Source organism: Lissotriton vulgaris, chromosome 4_1 (assembly GCF_964263255.1).
Source record: "Lissotriton vulgaris chromosome 4_1, aLisVul1.2, whole genome shotgun sequence".
Classification (NCBI taxonomy): Eukaryota; Metazoa; Chordata; class Amphibia; order Caudata; family Salamandridae; genus Lissotriton; species Lissotriton vulgaris.
Window position 1 is genome coordinate 2063557552 of NC_141691.1, and position 19896 is coordinate 2063577447.

At 44.7% G+C, this 19896-nt stretch overlaps 1 protein-coding gene across 2 annotated transcripts in view; it reads right to left on the reverse strand.

Annotated features, from left to right (window-relative positions):
• The window catches only part of LOC147724985 (E3 ubiquitin-protein ligase TRIM39-like), a 319335-nt gene that overhangs the window by 221038 nt on the left and 78401 nt on the right, over positions 1-19896 (reverse strand). The window contains exon 1 of one of the 2 annotated variants that reach the window (XM_086966464.1): positions 17738-18784. The exons of the other annotated variant lie outside the window; for it this stretch is intronic. Within the exon in view, the coding sequence (XP_086822590.1) occupies positions 17738-18151 (414 nt within the window). The 5' untranslated portion in view covers positions 18152-18784. Of the gene's footprint in view, positions 1-17737; positions 18785-19896 lie in introns of those variants that run through there. 2 annotated transcript variants of the gene reach the window in all.

Here is a 19896-nt window from a genome sequence, read left to right on the forward strand (position 1 = left end):
TAGCTCTATGTTTGTGGGTTTGATTGTTATTGACCCCGTACAGGTTGACTAATTAGTAAGTATGTTAACTACCATACTTGTAAGTAGTTTTCTGACCGAGTGAGGATCACGCTTAGATGGCATTAACGATGGGGGGAGGCACATATACCCTTCTCTATCAACCAATATTTATTTGTGCTTACTATGCTCAAGACTTGAACCTTGAGGGTTACAGATACACGTGTAAACCCATTTCTTTCTCTCTCTACACAGGTGGAATATATGTAGACAGGCGGAAAATTACCCCTATGCTGTCTGGGGTTATAGATGCCCCGTTTCCCATTTATTTGTTTACCTAAGGTAAATCTGGCAACATGTTTTTGGCAATTGTCACTGCATTTTAGAATGACATTTTCCTTGTTGTATATAATTTTCATATGTCCGACTCGTGTTATTTATATATCTCCCTTTTTTTAGCTGAACGACCATTCTTTTGGTCGGTAGGTTTAACCTAACGCGACAGAGGGTGGCTCATTATATCTATAGGTGAGTACACTTGTACTGTATTAATAGGGCTGGATTTTTGTTTTCCCTCGAGTGGTTCCTTTTATTTATTACTGCTCATTGGTTCTTGAGATTTTATGGCAATGTCTTTACCTTGTGCTTAACTTAATGTGTCTTATAACATCCTATAGGAGTCTATCTTAGATGGGCACTCTTTCCATAGTGGAATCGAGTTGGTAATATTTATCTTTGTATACTGTAACAACAAGAGAGGAAGGGCTTAAGACAACACTCCTATGCCCCTGGTCAAATCTGTAACGACAACGAAGGAGTGCAAAGCACAGTGTTCAAACTCAACTAATATGCTAGAAAACACCATATGTCTTAAAAAATTGTGATGTGTCTGGATTAACAGAACAACACACACATGTCTCACAGGAGTGGCAAACACCTAACCCAGTTGGGTTGTGACTACAACTGGGTGCCTGTATCCCACTTTGTAAAACAGGACAGGGATCTCCCTGTTGTAGAAGGACCCTCACTCACCACTAGCTGGTGACATGATTCATCACGGGGTCCCGGCTGGGGTGATCTAGTACCTCCCCAGCATGCTACAACGCCTGTTTACAGCGGAGCAGGATGTGGTGGATGCAACAGTGCCCAAATCAAAGTGTGGTGATAATAGGTGCAATTTTTAAAAAAATACTAGGTTGTAGTCTTTATACCTATTTTAATAATGACCAACCTGTATTTGTTAAAAACAAGTGAGCGGACTATTAGGTTCTGTGTTAAGAAACCAATGTCCTTAATGATTAAACAAAAATAATGGTCAACATGTTTCTGCTGTTAGACTGCGATTTGTTCAGCATTCGTCAGGACCTAAAATTAGACCCCCAGTGGTATGCGCGCGCTAAGGCGCACCCTACTGTGAGGTTCAAAGTGTGAAAAAGAAAATATATATAACATTTAACCATCACGGGCAGTCTCCGTGATGTAGGTCAGGGCAAAAATGTGCGACCTGGCCCAAAAAACGCCATTGGGGCAGTATTAAATCCCCCTTAGGTGCAGACAGCGCGGGTACTCTTCACGCGGTAAATGTTGCTTTACTCGCGGAAGGAGAGACGGCAGCCCTGAGTTTAGGTTTGAGGCGGGGAGCAAATTCACTCAACCCATTGTATATATATATATTTGCAATGGTCTGGGGTAAAGTGTGTGTGTGTGACTAGGTGTGTTGTACTTTGGTGTTAAGGGCCCCACCGGAGTGACTTGGACCCTGGGTTGGTGATATTTCTGGGTGAGCGCAGCATCAGAGTGACCAAGGGACCAGCAGCAGATGGGCCTTTAGAAAGGGTTTCTGCTGATGGAGCCCCGGGAGGCGCTGCTGGTGTAGCCCCGGGAGGCGCTGCTGATGGAGCCCAGGGAGGCGCTGCTGATGGAGCCCAGGGAGGCGCTGCTGATGGAACCCAGGGGAGGTGCTGCTGAGGGAGCCCAGGGAGGCGCTGCTGATGGAGCCCCGGGAGGCGCTGCTGATGGAGCCCAGGGAGGTGCTGCTGATGGAGCCCAGGGAGGCGCTGCTGATGGAGCCCCGGGAGGTGCTGCTGATGGAGCCCAGGGAGGCGCTGCTGATGGAGCCCAGGGAGGTGCTGCTGATGGAGCCCAGGGAGGTGCTGCTGATGGAGCCCAGGGAGTTGCTGCCGATGGAGCCCCGGGAGGTGCTGCTGATGGAGCCCAGGGAGGCGCTGCTGATGGAGCCCAGGGAGTTGCTGCCGATGGAGCCCAGAGAGGTGCTGCTGATGGAGGCCCGGGAGGCGCTGCTGATGGAGGCCCGGGAGGCGCTGCTGATGGAGCCCAGGGAGGTGCTGCTGATGGAGCCCAGGGAGTTGCTGCCGATGGAGCCCCGGGAGGTGCTGCTGATGGAGCCCAGGGAGGCGCTGCTGATGGAGCCCAGGGAGTTGCTGCCGATGGAGCCCAGAGAGGTGCTGCTGATGACGCCGCATTTTGGTGGATCTCTGCATCTGCCAAACTCTGATGAGGCCCAGACTCAGTTACTCCTGGCAGGGGTCTCAGTGGCTCTGGAATGTTGTGAGTAATACCTGCTCTTCTACTCCTTACAATTACCATAAAACCTCTGAAGTGGTGGGTGAAACACAACAATGTTTTGCTCTTAATAAATTGTGTGCACAGTTTGAAATGTGTGGAATAAGACATGACAGACATTAGGACTGTGATGACACATCTTGCAGAATGACACCATAGCAACATCGCAAGTCTTAACATCTTCATCAGCTCGGCATAACTTGCACCACAACATTGTTGTCAAAATATATTCATCATGGCAATGATATTATTTTACTTAAAATGTGGCATATCAGGAATTTACAAGAGTGACGTCAAATAACCAGGGAGAGAGAGCCAGCAATGATACAAGCACATCACAGCCCTCCCAGCAAAAGAAGACGCCATGATGTGAGCACCCCTCGAAGGCAACAGTTACCAGCAAGTAGTCCACAGCAAGGTGAGTTTTGAATAATTTCAATTCCAGGTGCCATAAGCTTGCCAATGATCTTTGTTTCTAGCACATTTATGGTGAAATTAAAATCTTCTGCTGTGAAGAATCTTAGGGATGGGTGGGCGGGAATTTGCTGCTTTGACTCTAACGGGAACAGAGACAAAGAGGGCTCAGTGAGGCCTATAAACCTCTTGTCCCTTCCTGCCAAGGACCACCTCCCTGGTTGTGCACCGGTGGTTCAGGCCACTTCTCCCTCCTTTCGAAGAGAAGAGTCCCTTCATAGCGGACAATCTACAGTCAATCCAAATCGAACTAGAAGGTAGCCTGTTCGGGGGCGCATAACCCAGTAGGGGAAAACCTCTCAGCCAATCTCCTCCTAGGTGCAATGAAAACTAAGGGCCAGTGTGTTCAAACCCTTGGTGCAGCTAAGGCCCTCACCTCGCTAATGACTGGTGCGGGCTGCATTCCTGGCAGGGTTCTCTGTGGCTGCTCTAGAGTGTTGTCTCTAGAATCCCTGCTCCTCTACACCCTGGTGTAGGGGCTCAACTGTGCAGCCTGTGAGCCCAGGACTTTAGCAGAGGAACCATGTGCTCCTCTGCAGCCTCTTCTCTGGAGCTCACTTGTAGAAAGTGTGATTCGAAGACTGTGGCACACACACCATGTGCTCTTCAGCAGCCAATTCTGTGGGACTGGGACTGCCAGTTTGTGACTACTGATCCCTGGGCTGCAACAGCCATACCTTGTGCTTTTCTGCACATGGAGATCACACCATGAGACTTGTCATCCCTGCACAAACACAGACATAAGTTGGTCTCCTGGCCCCCTCTCTGCATAGAGCCACAGAACCTACTGAGATCCCGGAACAGATTATGTGTACTCTTGGGTCTCTCTCGCTATAGAGTCCGCGGGGCTTGAGATCCCTGAACACTCACAGACATACTGGGCACTTCTGCTTCTCCTGCGCTACAGAGCCCACAGCCCCCCTCGAGGTCCCAGAACACTCACAGACACACTGTGGTCTCTTGGGCCTCCTTCTCTAAAGAGCAGGCAGAAACGCTTTCAACCTCTTATCACGCACAGTGCTTGTAATCCTGAGACAGACTCACCATACACGCTTGGACCACCTTCGTAATAGATCCCAGACCATTGCTCATGGTACCATGAAGTCCTCATGGACAAAAGTCTTTGGCCTTCTTATCAATCAAGATCATAGAAACACTCAGGATCCCTGGACACTCACAGACATTCAGTGTACTCTTGGGCATCCTTCAGACTCACCTATGAGACTCGAGGTGTGGGATATGTGATTCCAGGTCTATGACAATCATACCTTGGGCTCCTCTGCAGCCTCTTCTATGGGACTCGGGCTGCTGCCCTTATGCGCCCCAGGCTGTGACACACGTGCCTTTCTGCCATTGAGCTGCCTTTTTCTGGAGTCCTAGGAATGCAATGATCGCTGAACTCCTGCACCTTATGTTCTTTTGCAGCCTCCTGCAGGAACTCCCAAAGTGTCTCTTCATATATGAATCCTGAACACCCACACACGAACCTTGTGATCTTTGTCACCCCTCTCTATGGAATCTTAGGAGTGCCTTGTATTTCTAGTCATCTAAGCACCAAACTTGTCATCCTTTGCAGCCTACGCTATGGGACCCAGGGAGTGACTTCACTGGTAAACACTGAACACCCGCAGACACACTTTGTACACTTCTGCAGCATCTTCTGTGGGGCTCAAGGTGTGGGACATGTGACCACAGAGCTGTGGCAGACATACCATTCCTTGTTATCTTGGTATGCTCATTCTCTGGAGTACACACTGTGTGCTCTAGTGCAGAATAGTCTATGGAGACCGTGCAGTGCAATGAGTGATCTGTGAATTCCTCCAGACCAACTCTGTGCTCATGGGAAGAATTCCCCATGGAGCCCTTAGTAAGCAATTAGCTATGTCTGAACTGATACAGACACACCTTGTAAATCTTCAGCTCCCGTCAGGTCTCAATGTGTGGGACTTGTGACCCTAGAGCTGGGACACCTTTCTACTCTTGTACCTCTCAATGTAGTCCTATTTTTAGGTCTTGTCCTATTAATCGCGCAAGCGATAATAGGACGAGAGTATAGGTGCTCATCCAAGCTCTGAAACCACTGTGGATTACGTCGAGTGCATGTGCACATGCACACGCTTTTTACCATTTGCTCCCCCAGCCGCCTGCCTGCGAGAGCTTCACTTCAAAGGCATCCGGTCCCCCGTCCCCTGCTTCACACTTTTCATGGCCGCCAGGCCGTGTCTCGCATTTCTCCTCCCCCCCTCCCCACAGCAATGCCAAGAGCTTGTTTTGTAGTTTTCAGCAATTGCCTGCTCCTTTCATGATTTATGCACTGCTTGTTTTAACTTTTAATTTTTTTACTTTTGTACCCGCACTCCAAAGGTATCAGTGCTGGGTCGAACCTGGCTTCCCCGCATCAGTCTCCCTCTCCAGCCATTATGTAAGATCCTCCTTATTCCCCTGTTCTCCCTGTTCCCTCCTTCCACGTGATATGTGCGAGTTCGAGATACATGCTGTACAGTTCTTCTTGTGTATAATTAACTAGGTTTTAATGTTACACTGAATATCGATGCACGTCTGTGTCATGCCCCCACCTTCATCACCCCTACTGCCACTCACCATCAGTATCGCACACCGCCACCCGCCACTCCTCCTTGTTTTTTTTTTTTTAATTGATGCTTCCTGCTTTGACACGGGCGCTGCGCTGTATGTTTTAGCAAGCCCGGTTTTGTCCATTATTGTGTTTTTTTATCGGCATGGTGCCCTTTCCTGACCTGCCATGAGCATAACTTTAAGAACCACGGGCGCTGCGCTATATGTTGTAGCATGGCGTCAGCTTTAGTCTTCTTGTGTTTTTTATTTCCTTGCTTAAGATTTTTTTCTTTATCAGCATGGCCCTTCAAGGGCTGCCATGTGCATAACTTTATTAGGCAATGGCACCACGCTATATATTTTATTTGCACGGCGCCCGCTTTCGTCTTTCTTTAGCAAGGTTAACGCCGGGACTTGCTCCACAGCTAAGAGCGCCATATTCAGCTTTCCGCGGGAAGTGGCCAGAGAGCTTTGTGACCCTGGCTGAAGGAGGCAGCTTTTCCAGGCCGCTGTGGCTGTAATTATTACTTATTTGTGCTGCACGGCTGCTGCAGGGACCGGAGGAGGCGGCGGAAGCAGAAAGAAGCAACAGTAATGTTGCCATTTTGATATGTGCGAGTTCGAGATACATGCTGTACAGTTCTTCTTGTTTAGTTTTCAAACATCACTAAAGGCTTTGTCCAAAGATGCGCGCTAGCCTTCACAATCTTTAACATTGACTAGAGAATATGCCTGTGATGGTTTTTGGGCCAATAAGAGTTTTAGGGATCTCTTTAACAATATTCAGCCCTGTGAGGGTGTATTTCCTCCAGGCATCAAACATGTAGGTATAAGAAACACTCAGTCTGTCTGCAGCGCAAGTTTTTTGTTGCACAGGCATTAAATATGTAGGCACAAAGAAAATTCAACGCTGCCTATGTGGAGCTTACACCGGGAAGGCTTTGGCAAGGGGCTGGGAAGATGGTAAAACTCACTTTCATGCCGGACAAACATGGGGGATCCGTAACAGGGAAGTTTCCAGCAACTGATAAAAGACGCAATAACATGGCTATCAAGTCCAGCACAAATACCTCATAAATCATATGCTTGTCTCCAGGAAGTGCATACCTTAGCTGCCCTCGAACCAAGGACTGGTTAGAAAGGTGCAAATAAAATAATGTTGAGAGATTTTTTTAAAAGGCTTTTTGAAAAGTGAAAAATAACTCTCCCCCCTCCCATCTTCCCTCTCTCCTCAACCTCCACTCCCCCCTCTCTTCTCACTCACCCCTCATTCTTTCCCCTTTATCCCCTCACCTCTCCCTTCTCCCCTCTCACCACTCTCCCCTCCCTCTCTCAAATCCCACTCTCTCCTCACTCGCTCCTCTCTCCCCTCTCCTCACTCACCCCTCTCCTCACCCACCCCTCTCCCCATCTCCCCTCTCACCACTCACCACTACACTCCCTCTCCAATCCCTCTCTCTCTCCTCACTCACCCCTCTCTCGCCTCTCTCCCCTCTCCTCACTCACCCCTCTCCTCACTCTCTCCAGGCCTGACTCTCTCCTCCCCTCTCACCACTCTCCCCTCTCACCACCACTCTCCCCTCTCAACATGACTCTCCTCACCACTCTCCCCTCTCACCACCACTCTACACTCTCACCACCACTCTACCCTCTCACCCTCTCACCACCACTCTCCCCTCTCACCACCACTCTGCCCTCTCACCCCTCTCACCACTCTACCCTTTCACCACTCTCCCCTCTCACCACTCTCCCCTCTCTCCCCTCACCACTCTCCCCTATAACAACTGTCTTCTCTCATCCCACCTCACCAGTATGCACTCTCATCACTCTCCCCTCTCATAGTCACTCTCCCCTCTCTTTTTCCCCTCTCCTCACTCTCCCATCACGTTCCCCTCACCCTCTATCCCCACCCTACCCTCCCTCTCACCACTCTCCTCCCTCTCACCACTCTCCACCCGCTCACCACTCTCCCCTCTCACCACTCTCCCCTCTCACCACTCTTCTCTCCCCTGTCTCCTCTCTCTCTCCCACCTCTCCTCACTCTCCCCTCCCCTCTACCATCTCCCATCTCTCTCCACACTCTCCCTTATCTCCTCTCTTCTCTACCCTCTCTCCTCTCTCCCCCCACTCTCCTCCCTTTCTCCCCTCTTTCCTCACTCTCCCTTCTCTTCTCTCCCCTCTTCCATCTCTCCTCAAGGTACACACAATTGTCAATGAGAACTAACACAGCATCATTTATACAATTTCGGCATTAGTCAACACCACTAGAGCATCACTCAGCACACCAAATCATTAAACAACATCAACACAGCATCATTCACCACCACTACACCATCTTTGATCACCAGCACTGCATTAGGCAATACTAACACAGCATAAATCTGCAGACCTCACACTAACAATTATAATATGCCCCTCAAGCGGGGCACAAATTCACCACCACAGCATCACTGAACGCCACTACATCACTCGTCACCACCACAACATCACTCCGCGCCACCACAGCATCAATCTGTGCAACCATTCACCAACTGGTTCAAATATGTTCTCTCAATGTTTCAAGCTTTATTACAAATGTCGCAAAAAGATGTTAATATTTCACTTCTGTTCTTGGATTTTCATCCCAATAAAATACACTAAACATAATCTTCATAAGTTATTTACAAAAGTTTAAGCTATTGCCATTATAAATTACAATAAATGTTATTTAAGTATTTTTTAATTTCAAAAGAATTTTATTATTATAAAGAAGCAAATGAATATACAAAATACATGAAAAAGTGATACAATTGATAATAGATAAAAAGCAATCAGAAGCTGGAATTCAAAAATGAGTCGTAGCAAGGACATCAATAAACAAAAGTAGCCTGCCAAAAACTGAGAAATGAATGAAGTAAAATAAAGTAAGTGGCTTAGGCAGAGTCTATAATCAAGAGTATCACTATCAGCTGGTATGATCAGGGGAGGAGAGGAAAGGAAAAAAGAAAGAAAGAGAGAAAAGAGGGAAAAGATGGGAAAAAGAAAGAGGACAGAGAAGGAAGAGAAGAAAGGAGGAGAGAAGGATTTCCACCGAACCCACCCGACAAACAAGACGCCATTCATCCAGACAAATCGAAGGGATATTGTTCAATCAACCCTTTTGCTGACAAATCCATATAGTTATCCAGAGCATTCCAAACTCCACTAGCAATAGATGGAGAAAGGTGAGCATGATCGACCAAGGTATGAGCACTTCGCAAGAAGGAAACCCAAGCCCACCAAGTATGATAAGAAACAGAGGAAAAGGATTTCCATTCCATAAGAATTACTTTCACTGCAATAGTCAATAGGAGATCCAACAGCTGTAAATCCATGGGATCTAAGGGGAGAGGGACTGGGGCAGCTAATGGACCTAAAAGAATTAATGGGAAAGAGAGTTGGAACTTAATATCAAAGATGAGCATTAGGTGTTTGTGAATGAGGTCCCAAAAGGGTTGGAGGAGGGAGCATTCAAAAAACATATGCGGAAAGTCACCTGTTAACAAGCCACAGCTCCAACATAGGTTATCCTCTTTGAGATTGAGCGAATGTAAACGAACAGGAGTCCAATGAAGGAGGTTGACGGAAAAAAAATTTAGATTGCATTAACGATGGGGCGATCTTATTGCGAAGAGAAAGTTTACCAATCATCTGCCAGGTGTCTGAAGAAATATGGTCAGTAACACCATGATCAAAATGGTGCAACCATTTTTGTTGAGCAACCGTATGAGCAGGTAATGAAACGGTTGATAAAAATTTATAGATTTTAGAGGCTACATGACCAGATTTAGTCCATATTTAAAAGAGAGTAATCGTAGGGGAATTAGGATGAAGACGCACCTTAGCAAGAGCTACTTTGATTTTAAGAAAAGTATAAAAATCCAAATTAGTTAAAGAATGTTGTTGAGCTAAGGATGAGAAAGGAAGTGGCTCATTATTAGAACCATAAAGATGTTTAACGAGCGAGATCCCCTGAGTAGCCCAATAAGACATCAGAGAAGGATCAATATTAATTTTAATTTTAGAATTCCGCCAAATAGACGACCACCTAGATTTGTGAAGTGGAATCGCCACTTTCTTGTCTACCTTCCGTACCGCAGCAAGAGTATCAAGAATAATAGAGCGGGAGAACAGGATAGACAAGGTAGACACAGTGCAAAAGGAGGCAGTCGGTAATGGAGAAGCCAATTCCTGCTCTATTAACAACCAGGAAGGAACATGTAAACATGAATAGGGGGAGCAGAAAACCATAGAGCACCTTGAGACGCCAAAAAGGCAGTTTGGTATTTTTCCCAATCAGGAAGATTGCATCCTCCCATATCATAAGGCTTCCGCAAGAATTTATAGGCAATCCTAGTCCGTATGTCATTCCATAAAAATGTAGAGGTCAGAACATCAATTTCATGAAAGAAGGAATCCGATAACTTTACCGGGAGCATAGAGGATACAAAATTAATAATAGGTGTAATCATCATTTTGAGGGTCTGAAGGCGACCCCACCAGGAAATGTGTTTAGGAGACCAAGTATCCAAAAGACGCCGTACTTTAAGAATAGTCTGGGTTTCATTATAGGCAATTGTAGCATATAAGGTAGAGCAAAAATAGATACCCAAATATTTTAACTGCTTAGACTGCCATTTGAAACCCGCAGAGCCCATATGCGTAGAAAAACAGTAGGCATTTAAGGGGAACATCTCAGTCTTATCCTTATTTAAGGTGTATCCTGAAACCTTCGAAAAAAGGGAAATCATATCCGAGATAGCAGGGATAGCCAAGGCAATATCATCTGAGAAAATAAGGACATCATCCGCGTACGCAGCAGTTTTAATACGATGAGGACCAAAAGCAAAACCTTTAATGTCTGGGTGTATGTCAATCAATCTGAGGAGAGGGTCAATGGATAATAAAAACAAAAGTGGAGATAAAGGACAACCCTGTCTGGTGCCCTGGCGAAGATTAAAAAAGGACGACGTAGCACCATTGACTCTTATGTTAGCTCTAGGTTGAGAATATAGGGACATTACCATATTAATGAAGGAGTCACCAAGATTATGTGCACACAAGACAGCACGAAGAAAAGGCCAAGAGACCTTGTCAAAGGCCTTTTCAGCATCAAGGGCCAAGGCCGCGGCAGGGAGATGAGAGCGTTTAGCTGATCCGAGAATATGGCAAAATGTACGTATATTATCACGCGCAAGACGGCCCTTTACAAAACCCGTTTGAGAGGGATGAACCAGTTTAGGAATGAAGGATTCTAATCTCTTGGCTAAGATTTTAGCAAAAATTTTAGCCTCCATATTAAGAAGGGAAATAGGACGGAAATTTTTGGGCTCTGAATGATCTTTTCCCTCTTTTGGAATCACTACAATGGTAGCCTCAGCCACCGTGCCAGAAACAGATCCATCCTTAATAAAAAGCGTCAAAGACAGATTGAAGCTTGGGAACAATCACAGGAAGAAAGGTTTTATAGAACAGAATAGGGTAACCATCAGGCCCTGGAGCTTTCCCAGAGCGAGTGGCTTTAATCGCGGCAATAACTTCTTCAGGAGTAATCGGACCATTTAAAAAATTTCTATCTTCCACGGATACCGACTTCACTGGAACAGATTTCAAGAAGTCCTGACACTGCTCAAAAGAGGCCTGATTAGAAGGGGGAATAAGTTATTGTAGAACTCACAAAAGACTTCAAGAATTTCCCCGGTCTGAAATTTTTTAGAACCAAGATGATCATTAATAGAAGAGATTTGAGAAGACTTAAAGGAGGAATCCTGAAATTTTAATGTGGCCGCGAGAATCTTCCCAGCTCGATTTTTTAACAATAGTCTTTTGGATTTTTGAGCCTGAACCCCAATATGGGCTCTTTTGGTAACTATAGTATTATATTTGTACTTTAATTGCTTGATTATCTGTAGACAAGATTTATCCTTAGAGTGTCTAAAGGTAGATTCCAGACTTTTTATTTCAGTTGCTAGCTCTGTAAGTTCTTTTTTAATAGCAGCATTCCTTTTTGACATACATTTAATAACCTGGCCACGGAAGGTACATTTAAACGAATCCCAGAGGACAATTGGGGAAGAGACCGAGCCTTCATTCTCAAGGAAAAAGGTTTCGATATCCGTAGAAAACTCATCAATCTGGGCATCATCATACAAAATTTCTGTATTTAGTCTCCAGGAACGAACTCTTGATTTAGGAGCAAAGGACAACAATGTAAAAGTAACGGCGGCATGATCAGAAATCAGAATAGGATGAATAAGCGGAGAGGAGGAAGCAGAAACCAGAGAGGAGTGAACCAATAAATAATCAATACAAGAAAAGGTAGAATGAGGTGAAGAAAAGAAGGAAAAATCACTACCAGTGGGGTTGTGAAGACGCCATACATCCTGAAGATGAGTTGGGGAACACATGTTAAGCATTTGTTTATGAGATTTTGGAGGGCGAAATTGAAAAGCTGAATTCCTATCTAGAATGGGATCCAATGGTAAATTAAAATCTCCACCAACGATAAGATTCCCAGAATGAGGTGTGTCATTCAATTTTTTGGTAACCGTTTTCCAAAAGGACGGATCATCCTTGTTAGGGGCGTAAATATTCATGACATAAAGATCAGTATTGCCATCAGACAACTTAGTTAATAACCAACGATCCCCCGGTATCATGATCAGAAGAGAGTATGGATAAGCCTGAATTTTTTTAAATTAAAGTAATGACCCCATTTCTTTTACCACAAGCATCGGAACAAACAACATCTGAAACCCATTCCTTCTTCAAGAATAGCGCCTCTCTGGTAGATACCTTAGTTTCCTGAAAAAGGACTAGATCTGAAGAGAGAGATTTGCAATAATCTAAGATTTTCGATCTTTTCACTGGATGATTTAAACCCTTAACATTAAGGGACAACACATTCAAACCCGGCATTGACATACATAGAAAAAGATAACATAGGCCCTAAATGAAAAATAAAAAACAACCAGCATGAATACAAGCGTCCAGATAACAAACATTAACGTCGAAGAGGAAGAATCCATGGGGGAAATCCGAAAGAAGAAGAGAGAGAAGAGAGGAGAAAGAAGAAGAAGGAGAGGAACCAGCAGGGAAGGTCTGAAAAAGACCAACTTCATACTAGGGGGAACGTGGGAAGGCGAGCAAGGGGACCGTCAGGAGGAGTAAGTTCAATCGATATCAACAGCCCCAATATAGTACAGAACTGGTTCAACTTAATGAGGAGAAAGAAACATCTGAAATACGGACTAATACCATTAGAGTATTGCAAAAACAATTCATCATGTGAGTCTATAAAGTCAGCAAGCATAGACCAAGTTAATACACAGGTAGCATATAAAGTATACCATAGAAAAGTGGAATAGGTAGAAGAGAGAAAGACACCTAACAGAGTAAATGCAATAGCAAGTTGTATATGTCATATTATAAATAAAGAAAGAACCAAAAACATCATAAAAGTAAACGAAGATTAAATAAAACAAAGTCGAGGCAATCATGATAAATATCAGGACAGAATAAGTAGAAGAAAAAAGGCTTCCCAAGAGGACTATAGAGTGCAGTATTAAGAAAATAAAGGAGACACAATAGAGAGAGGCACCAACCAGCTATTGAGTAGAACAATCAATGACGCACCAAACTGGATAAAATATAAGAAACCACTATATCATGAAGATGAATATGCAAGAATTAAAGATAAGCAATTAATTAAGTGTCCTTAAATATATAGAACTTGTTATAAGTAATTTGATTTAAAAATACAGGAACATATCAAATATATATTAATGAAAAGTAGGAGAACAGGAGATTAGAACGTGCAGAATAAATAGAATAACTTAGATCTAGGGTAGAGAGGCAATTGATAATAATAGGTAAGCAAGCAATCAATGAAACTTATCATAAGCTAGATATATAAATAACTTATACAATAATGAGAATTGAGCATTAGCTATATAGGCGTACTTAATAAGTATCTATGAAACAGTTTATATAACCAATCTATAATACAATGCATTTAGTAATCGATGATGTAAACACTGAAGAGCAAACAACATGAGAAAAATGTCAGGCGAAATGACCATATAAAGAACCAACAATAAAAGTGACAATAATTAGAGTCAAAGGAAAGAGAAGATCAAAAGAGGGGCATAAGACCAAGACTCACACATAAAAGAGAAGGAAATAAAAGAAGCTAGAAAATGAGATAATAGAAGAACCGAAAGCTGACACGGGCAGAGAACAAGCAGAAGGAAAGAAAAAAGATAGGTAAGCACTATAAAAACAAACAGGATTAAGGGCAACATAAAAAAAAGGAATACCACCAAAAGGATAGAAGAGATATAAAAAAGGTATACCGAAGAAAGTGGTAGAGTACATCATATAGATAGAAAGCGCGTAGAGAAGGAAGAGAAGAAGACAAACCGTACAACTTTAAATAACAACACCACACACAAGGTAATAAAAGAACACCAACAACAGTGAGCAATAAAAGCACTACACAGAACTAAAAACAAACAGGATTAAGGGCAACATAAAAAAAAGGAATACCACCAAAAGGATAGAAGAGATATAAAAAAGGTATACCGAAGAAAGTGGTAGAGTACATCATATTGAGAGAAAGCGCGTAGAGAAGGAAGAGAAGAAGACAAACCGTACAACTTTAAATAACAACACCACACACAAGGTAATAAAAGAACACCAACAACAGTGAGCAATAAAAGCACTACACAGAACTAAAAGAGATAAACTTAATAGACCTGAAAAAGAGACAACTCATTGCAGATATCAAACCAAACCAAAAAACTCCAGTGGCAAAGCCACAAACAGACAACACCAATATATCAACAACAGAGGAACATAAAGCCACCATACAGATCATAAGAGACAACTAAGTCAACCGATCTGAAACCAAAAGAGAAAGCAGAGGAGGTATAAGTATACACTTCAAGTGCCAGAAGCACCAGGATCAAGCGAAGTTGCCATTTGAAGCTCCATCTGCAGTTCCATCTGATTGTCCAAGAAAAAGATTAGGTCTGCGGGTTCATCAAAAATTCTGGAGCGACCTTTGAAGGTAATACGAAATTTCGATGGACCAGAAAAGGAAAAGGGGATGTTCATCTCAGAAAGACGTTTCCGAAGATTAAGAAAGCCCTTCCTCCTTATCACTGTATCCCTGGCGAAGTCCTGAGAGATTGAAATTCGATGACCTTCCCAGTTAACAGCTTTAACCTTCCTCATGTGGACAAGAATCTGCTCCGTGTGTTGGTGACACAGTGGTTTAAAAATTATCGCTCTTGGCTGTGTGGCAGATTAAGAACGAAAGGTAGGGACACGATGAGCCCTTTCTAATTCAAAGTCTCTCTGGAAGGAGATTTGTAGAGTAGACGGAATCCAGTGGTATAAAAAGTCAATCATAGAAGAGGATGATTTCTCTGCATCTTCCGGCAGACCAAAAATGCGCAGATTAGATCTGCGATTACGATCCTCCTGCTCCGTGAGATCCCTTCGCAATGCCGCCATTGAGCGCTCCATTTGGGAAAGAGACCTAGATTGCTTCTGCATATTATCCTCTGCACCGCTAATACGTGTTTCCGTGGCCGAAACACGAATAGAAAGAGCCTGAAAGTCATTTCTGATAGCAGACACCTCCACTTGCAGTAAATCTGTGTTAGTCTTTGTTGACTGCGCAATATCATGAACCTCATTGAGTCTCGTTAAGATTGCATCAAGAGTGGTATTGGTGTCCGATTGAGAAGACTCAGGCGTGGGAGACAGTGATTTGAGTCTTTTAAGAGAGGTACCGGGATCTTTAGCATCCTTAGCAGTTGATGCCCGGCCCATATTTGCAGCCATGGAACACCAGCCACAGAGAAAAATGTAAAGCCACATGAGGTATAATAGAGGCAGGCAAAAAAAGGTCAAGGGGAGAGTATTTCCCACAAAAAGTAAAGGAATGGAGCGCACTGAAAGCAAGCATGCAGAATAAACAAAAAGGGCGGACTTATATGGCATTCACTTCCAGGAATAATTGCCTAGGAATTATATTCACCCACACTGGTACAGTTAGGAATGGTGCATACACGTCAGAAACAAAAACAGCACCCTGGGCACCAGTAGCGTACTCAGAATATGTTGAAAGACATATGTACTTTACAACAAATAATTCAATATGTCACCATTGAGAACATCCCAGTGAAAGAAAAAAGATAGCAGTGTAGTACCACATGACTAGTAGTAGGCCTTCAGTGGGACAAATTAGTTGCCACAAACAAAGAACATTCTCCTGTAGTGAAATCTCAGAGTCACAGTTATAAATGTTGCATCCTCAGTAATGATCAAAAGGAACACCAAATAAAAGGTGCAACAGCTGAGGTAAAACAGAGTCGCCACTAATAAAGCACAAAATGACGGCCGTTTGCAGAAAGAAAAATATAAAGAAGGGCTTTGCGAGAGCAGGAGTATCAAACCGGGCAACAAGAGCATTAAAAATGACACAGGTATCTCACCAACTATTCCAAAATAGAGTTTGATGAGTTATCACTGAAGAAAGTCACTAAAAGGGGCCATAAGTCTCCACTTCATAAAAGCTCCCAAAAACAGCATGTTAGGAGGAAAAAGCCTTTCTGGAGAAGCTAAAATAACCAATTCAGGCAAGTATCACCTATTTCCCTTCATGTAGCGCAGGTTCTGGTGAAATACCCAGCACCTGGAGAGAAGAACTCGAGCGCCGCCACCAGGATATAAAATGGCGGCCGCCCGCAAATTCCATAGAGAGGGGCTCTGCGACGAATAACTAAGCAGGAGCCTCACAAACTGATCACGGCATGTTCCGAAGTCGAAAGCGCCGATTCCGGGCAGGTTTCACCGCGTATAGGGATCAGAAATCTCCCCGACGGCCTCCGTCACCCCAGAGCTCAAGCGCAATCCGCCATTTCACAGCAGCGCGCAAGCCACGCCCCCAATGTTATTTAAGTATTAATTATTAAAAATAAAAAATAAAAGCCAATGTTATTTGTTATATCAATACATATAAGTCACGAAAATACAACACATTGCATTACAAATGCTATAAGTGTCACATTTGCAAAAGTTATAACTAGTGCCAATGTAAATGACAAAACTATTAATTTCGCAATTTTTAAAACCAACACATAAATACAAATTTTGACATTTACAATATCAACAGCTCAAACTTTCTTAATGCGAGACCTATTGCATTGCAAATGCTTGTTTATCTGGTGACCATTAGGGATAAAACAACAAACCCTGGATTTCCAGATCTCATTGGCCTTGGGTGGGCCCGGGCACTTCCTTGGGTGGGCCTGGCCCTACCTCTAAAACCGGACCTGCTTCCCTGTATTATTCAAGGAGGGGCTTCATTTGTGATTCCACGACAACCTTACAAGAAAGAGACTCAGAGCAGCACTGCAAGCTGATTGGCTGCGCCGCACTGAGTCACTTTCAAAGCACAGGGATGCGTCATATTCACAATAACATGTCGCATCCATGTGCTTTTCCCTGCGCTGGCACATAACTGGCTGCCCTGCGCCAATGCAGGCCCCCTTCCGCCATGGTGCAAGGGTGCTTATGTTGTGGGAGGTTGTGGGAAAGGACACCGTCCTGCATAAAAACAATCACAAGAGGTGTTTGCCTCTTTCTATGTGTGCTACAGAATGCATCACGCAGCACGCATAGAAAGAGGAAAAATCGAGGAGAAATGAAAAATGTCTTCTCGTTGCGCCTCCCTGCGGGCCCCTGGGGAGGTGTAGGTTTCTGATGCATTCCAAGGTTTACGAAAGGTTGTGAATCTGGGAATGGGGCAGAATCCATGGGTGTTGCGTGGGAACACACACAGCAACACCACTGGAACGCCCCCTTCACGCATAGTGCTACATGATAAGGGACGTATTTACAAGGACACAAAAAGCCCCGCAGTGTGGCTTTACATGTCCTTGTAACTATGGGGGAGCAAAATGTGCCGCACGGGTGGTGCAAGGGGCTTATAAATATTTTCCTTGTACTCCTCTGCAGCCTTCCCTTTGAGTCTCAGGAAACGACTTAACTTGTGATCCCATAACACCCGCACACATACCTTGTACTCCTCGGCAGCCTCCTCGATGGGTCTCACTGAGTGGGATTTATGGTCCTTGGACTCCCGGCACACCACACATATCAACCTCTGATCCTCGTCACAGAACAGTCTCAGTTTCTCCTCGTGTTTCTCGCACAGATTCTCCCGTGGGGGCTCCACGGGGGGCAGGTGAAGCTGCTTTACCATTTCCACCATGTTTCCGAGTTGCCTGTTGGGTCGGAGGCTTCTCCCTGGAGATATTTGTCTGCACTGCGGACAGGGGAAGTTTCCATCTCTCCCCTCCCAGCTCTGAGTGATGCAGGAGCGGCAGAAGTTGTGTCCACAGTCGATAATCACAGGATCAGTAAAATATTCGAGACAGATGGAACATGAGGCCTCATCCGTGAGATTCCTGCCCTGAGCTGCTGCAGCCATGACCCCAGAAATGCAGAAAACAAAAGTCAAGTTTCGTTTCTCTGATTGTGTAAAATGGGAGTGTCTGCGTGTCTCCTCCTCTGTGGACTGGAATATTCTGGTTCTCTGTAAAGTAGGAGTGTCTGTGTGTCTTCTCTTGCGTGGTCCTGCACTGAGTTTCTTGCCCTAAATTGCACACCGGTCGCTGCTGAAAAGATGAATAGTCTCAAACACGCCTGACATTTTCCTCTGGGTCCACTAAATACGGCCTCGCTAATTGTATTGTAATTGCATGGATAGAGCGCTTACAGCCCCCATCGAGACATCGCAGCGCTAATGTGCAAGTTCAGCTCTGACAGCAGCAGCCCGGGCCTCGGAGAGGCTGGTAAATCACCCCAGACTGGGCCACGGGTGTTTTATTTCTGGGCAGAAGAGGGCGGCAGAGGGATGAGAGAAATACAGGAAATTAAAAGTGAAACCAAGACTTTCACTCTGAGAAAACAAGGGAAAGCAGAAGGAATACAGGGGGTAAAACAATGCGAGAAAGAACCAAAGGGGAAGAGAAGGAAAGGAGGACACAAAGGCAGAGAGAGGGGAGAAAAAAGAATGTCTGAAGAGAAAAGGCAGCAACAAGAAGGGATCGGGAAGGACGAGGGAATAGAAGACGCTTCAGCTTTTTCATAAATGAAGGTTTCACAAAGCTTCATGAACTGACCATGAACAGATAATGCAGGGGTTGCAGCAATGCAAGCATTCTTTAATGCACAGAACGCGCACACCTGTAGCTGAACTTTGGCGTTTAGTTCATTCTGGGACTTGTAGTTTGTCGTTTTACAGTATGAGTATTATCTCAAAACTCATGGCAAGCCAGAGCTGTGGGCTAAAATGCCAGGACTGCTCGAGGTATCAAACACACAAAAGGTGATGGCAGGAATGCTTCAATCTGTCTAACCCAATCCATCCTTCCTTTGCCCTTCGCGTCACCTCAGTGTGGACCCAGCCATATGCAAATCAGCCGTGACCGTGCTCCAATAGGGGAAGAGTCCAGCCTGAACTGACCAGCCAGGTCCTCCCTGCACCAGAACACAAGACGCCCAGAACAGGTTTCACCCTGACGGGGGCTCTTCAGCGGGTCCAGCTTGGCTCCAGTGGCACAGCGAGCGGAAGAAGGATGGTTTGGGATGTGTAGGGAGTTGGCTTTTTATGGAGTGCACCTAAATGAGTTCCACTATGTAGAAAGTCCAGACGATCCTTATCGGCTTACAGGGCATACATTAATACTTTCTTAGTGGTAGTGTGGGCGAGCACAGGCTTATCAGAGGGCTGTGTTAAACATTTGTTGAACACACAGAGTCAATAAATGAGACACACTCATGAAGAAACTAAAGACCAGTTTAGAAAAATAACAAGTACCTTTTGTATAAATTTCAACACCAACTACATTGTAATTGGGTAAGTACTTTTCAAAATATAAATTTTTACAGGGCAAGTAAAATTGTAGCACAAATGTGTCTTTATGAGGTAATGCTTTCCTATAGAGAAAGAAACATATACTGCATGCAGGTACTTGCAATTGTATTCCGTGGGTCCCCTTTGGGAGGTAAGGTGGTAGGAGTCCAAGGTTCAAAGTACCACCATCAGTTTGATTTACCTGACCTGGAGCATCCGGGCGCAGAGGTGCTGGATGGGATGGTAGCCTTGCGTGCTACACCTTAGGCAAAGAGGGGATCTAACTAGAAACAGGCTGCAAAGGGGGACTTGGGTAC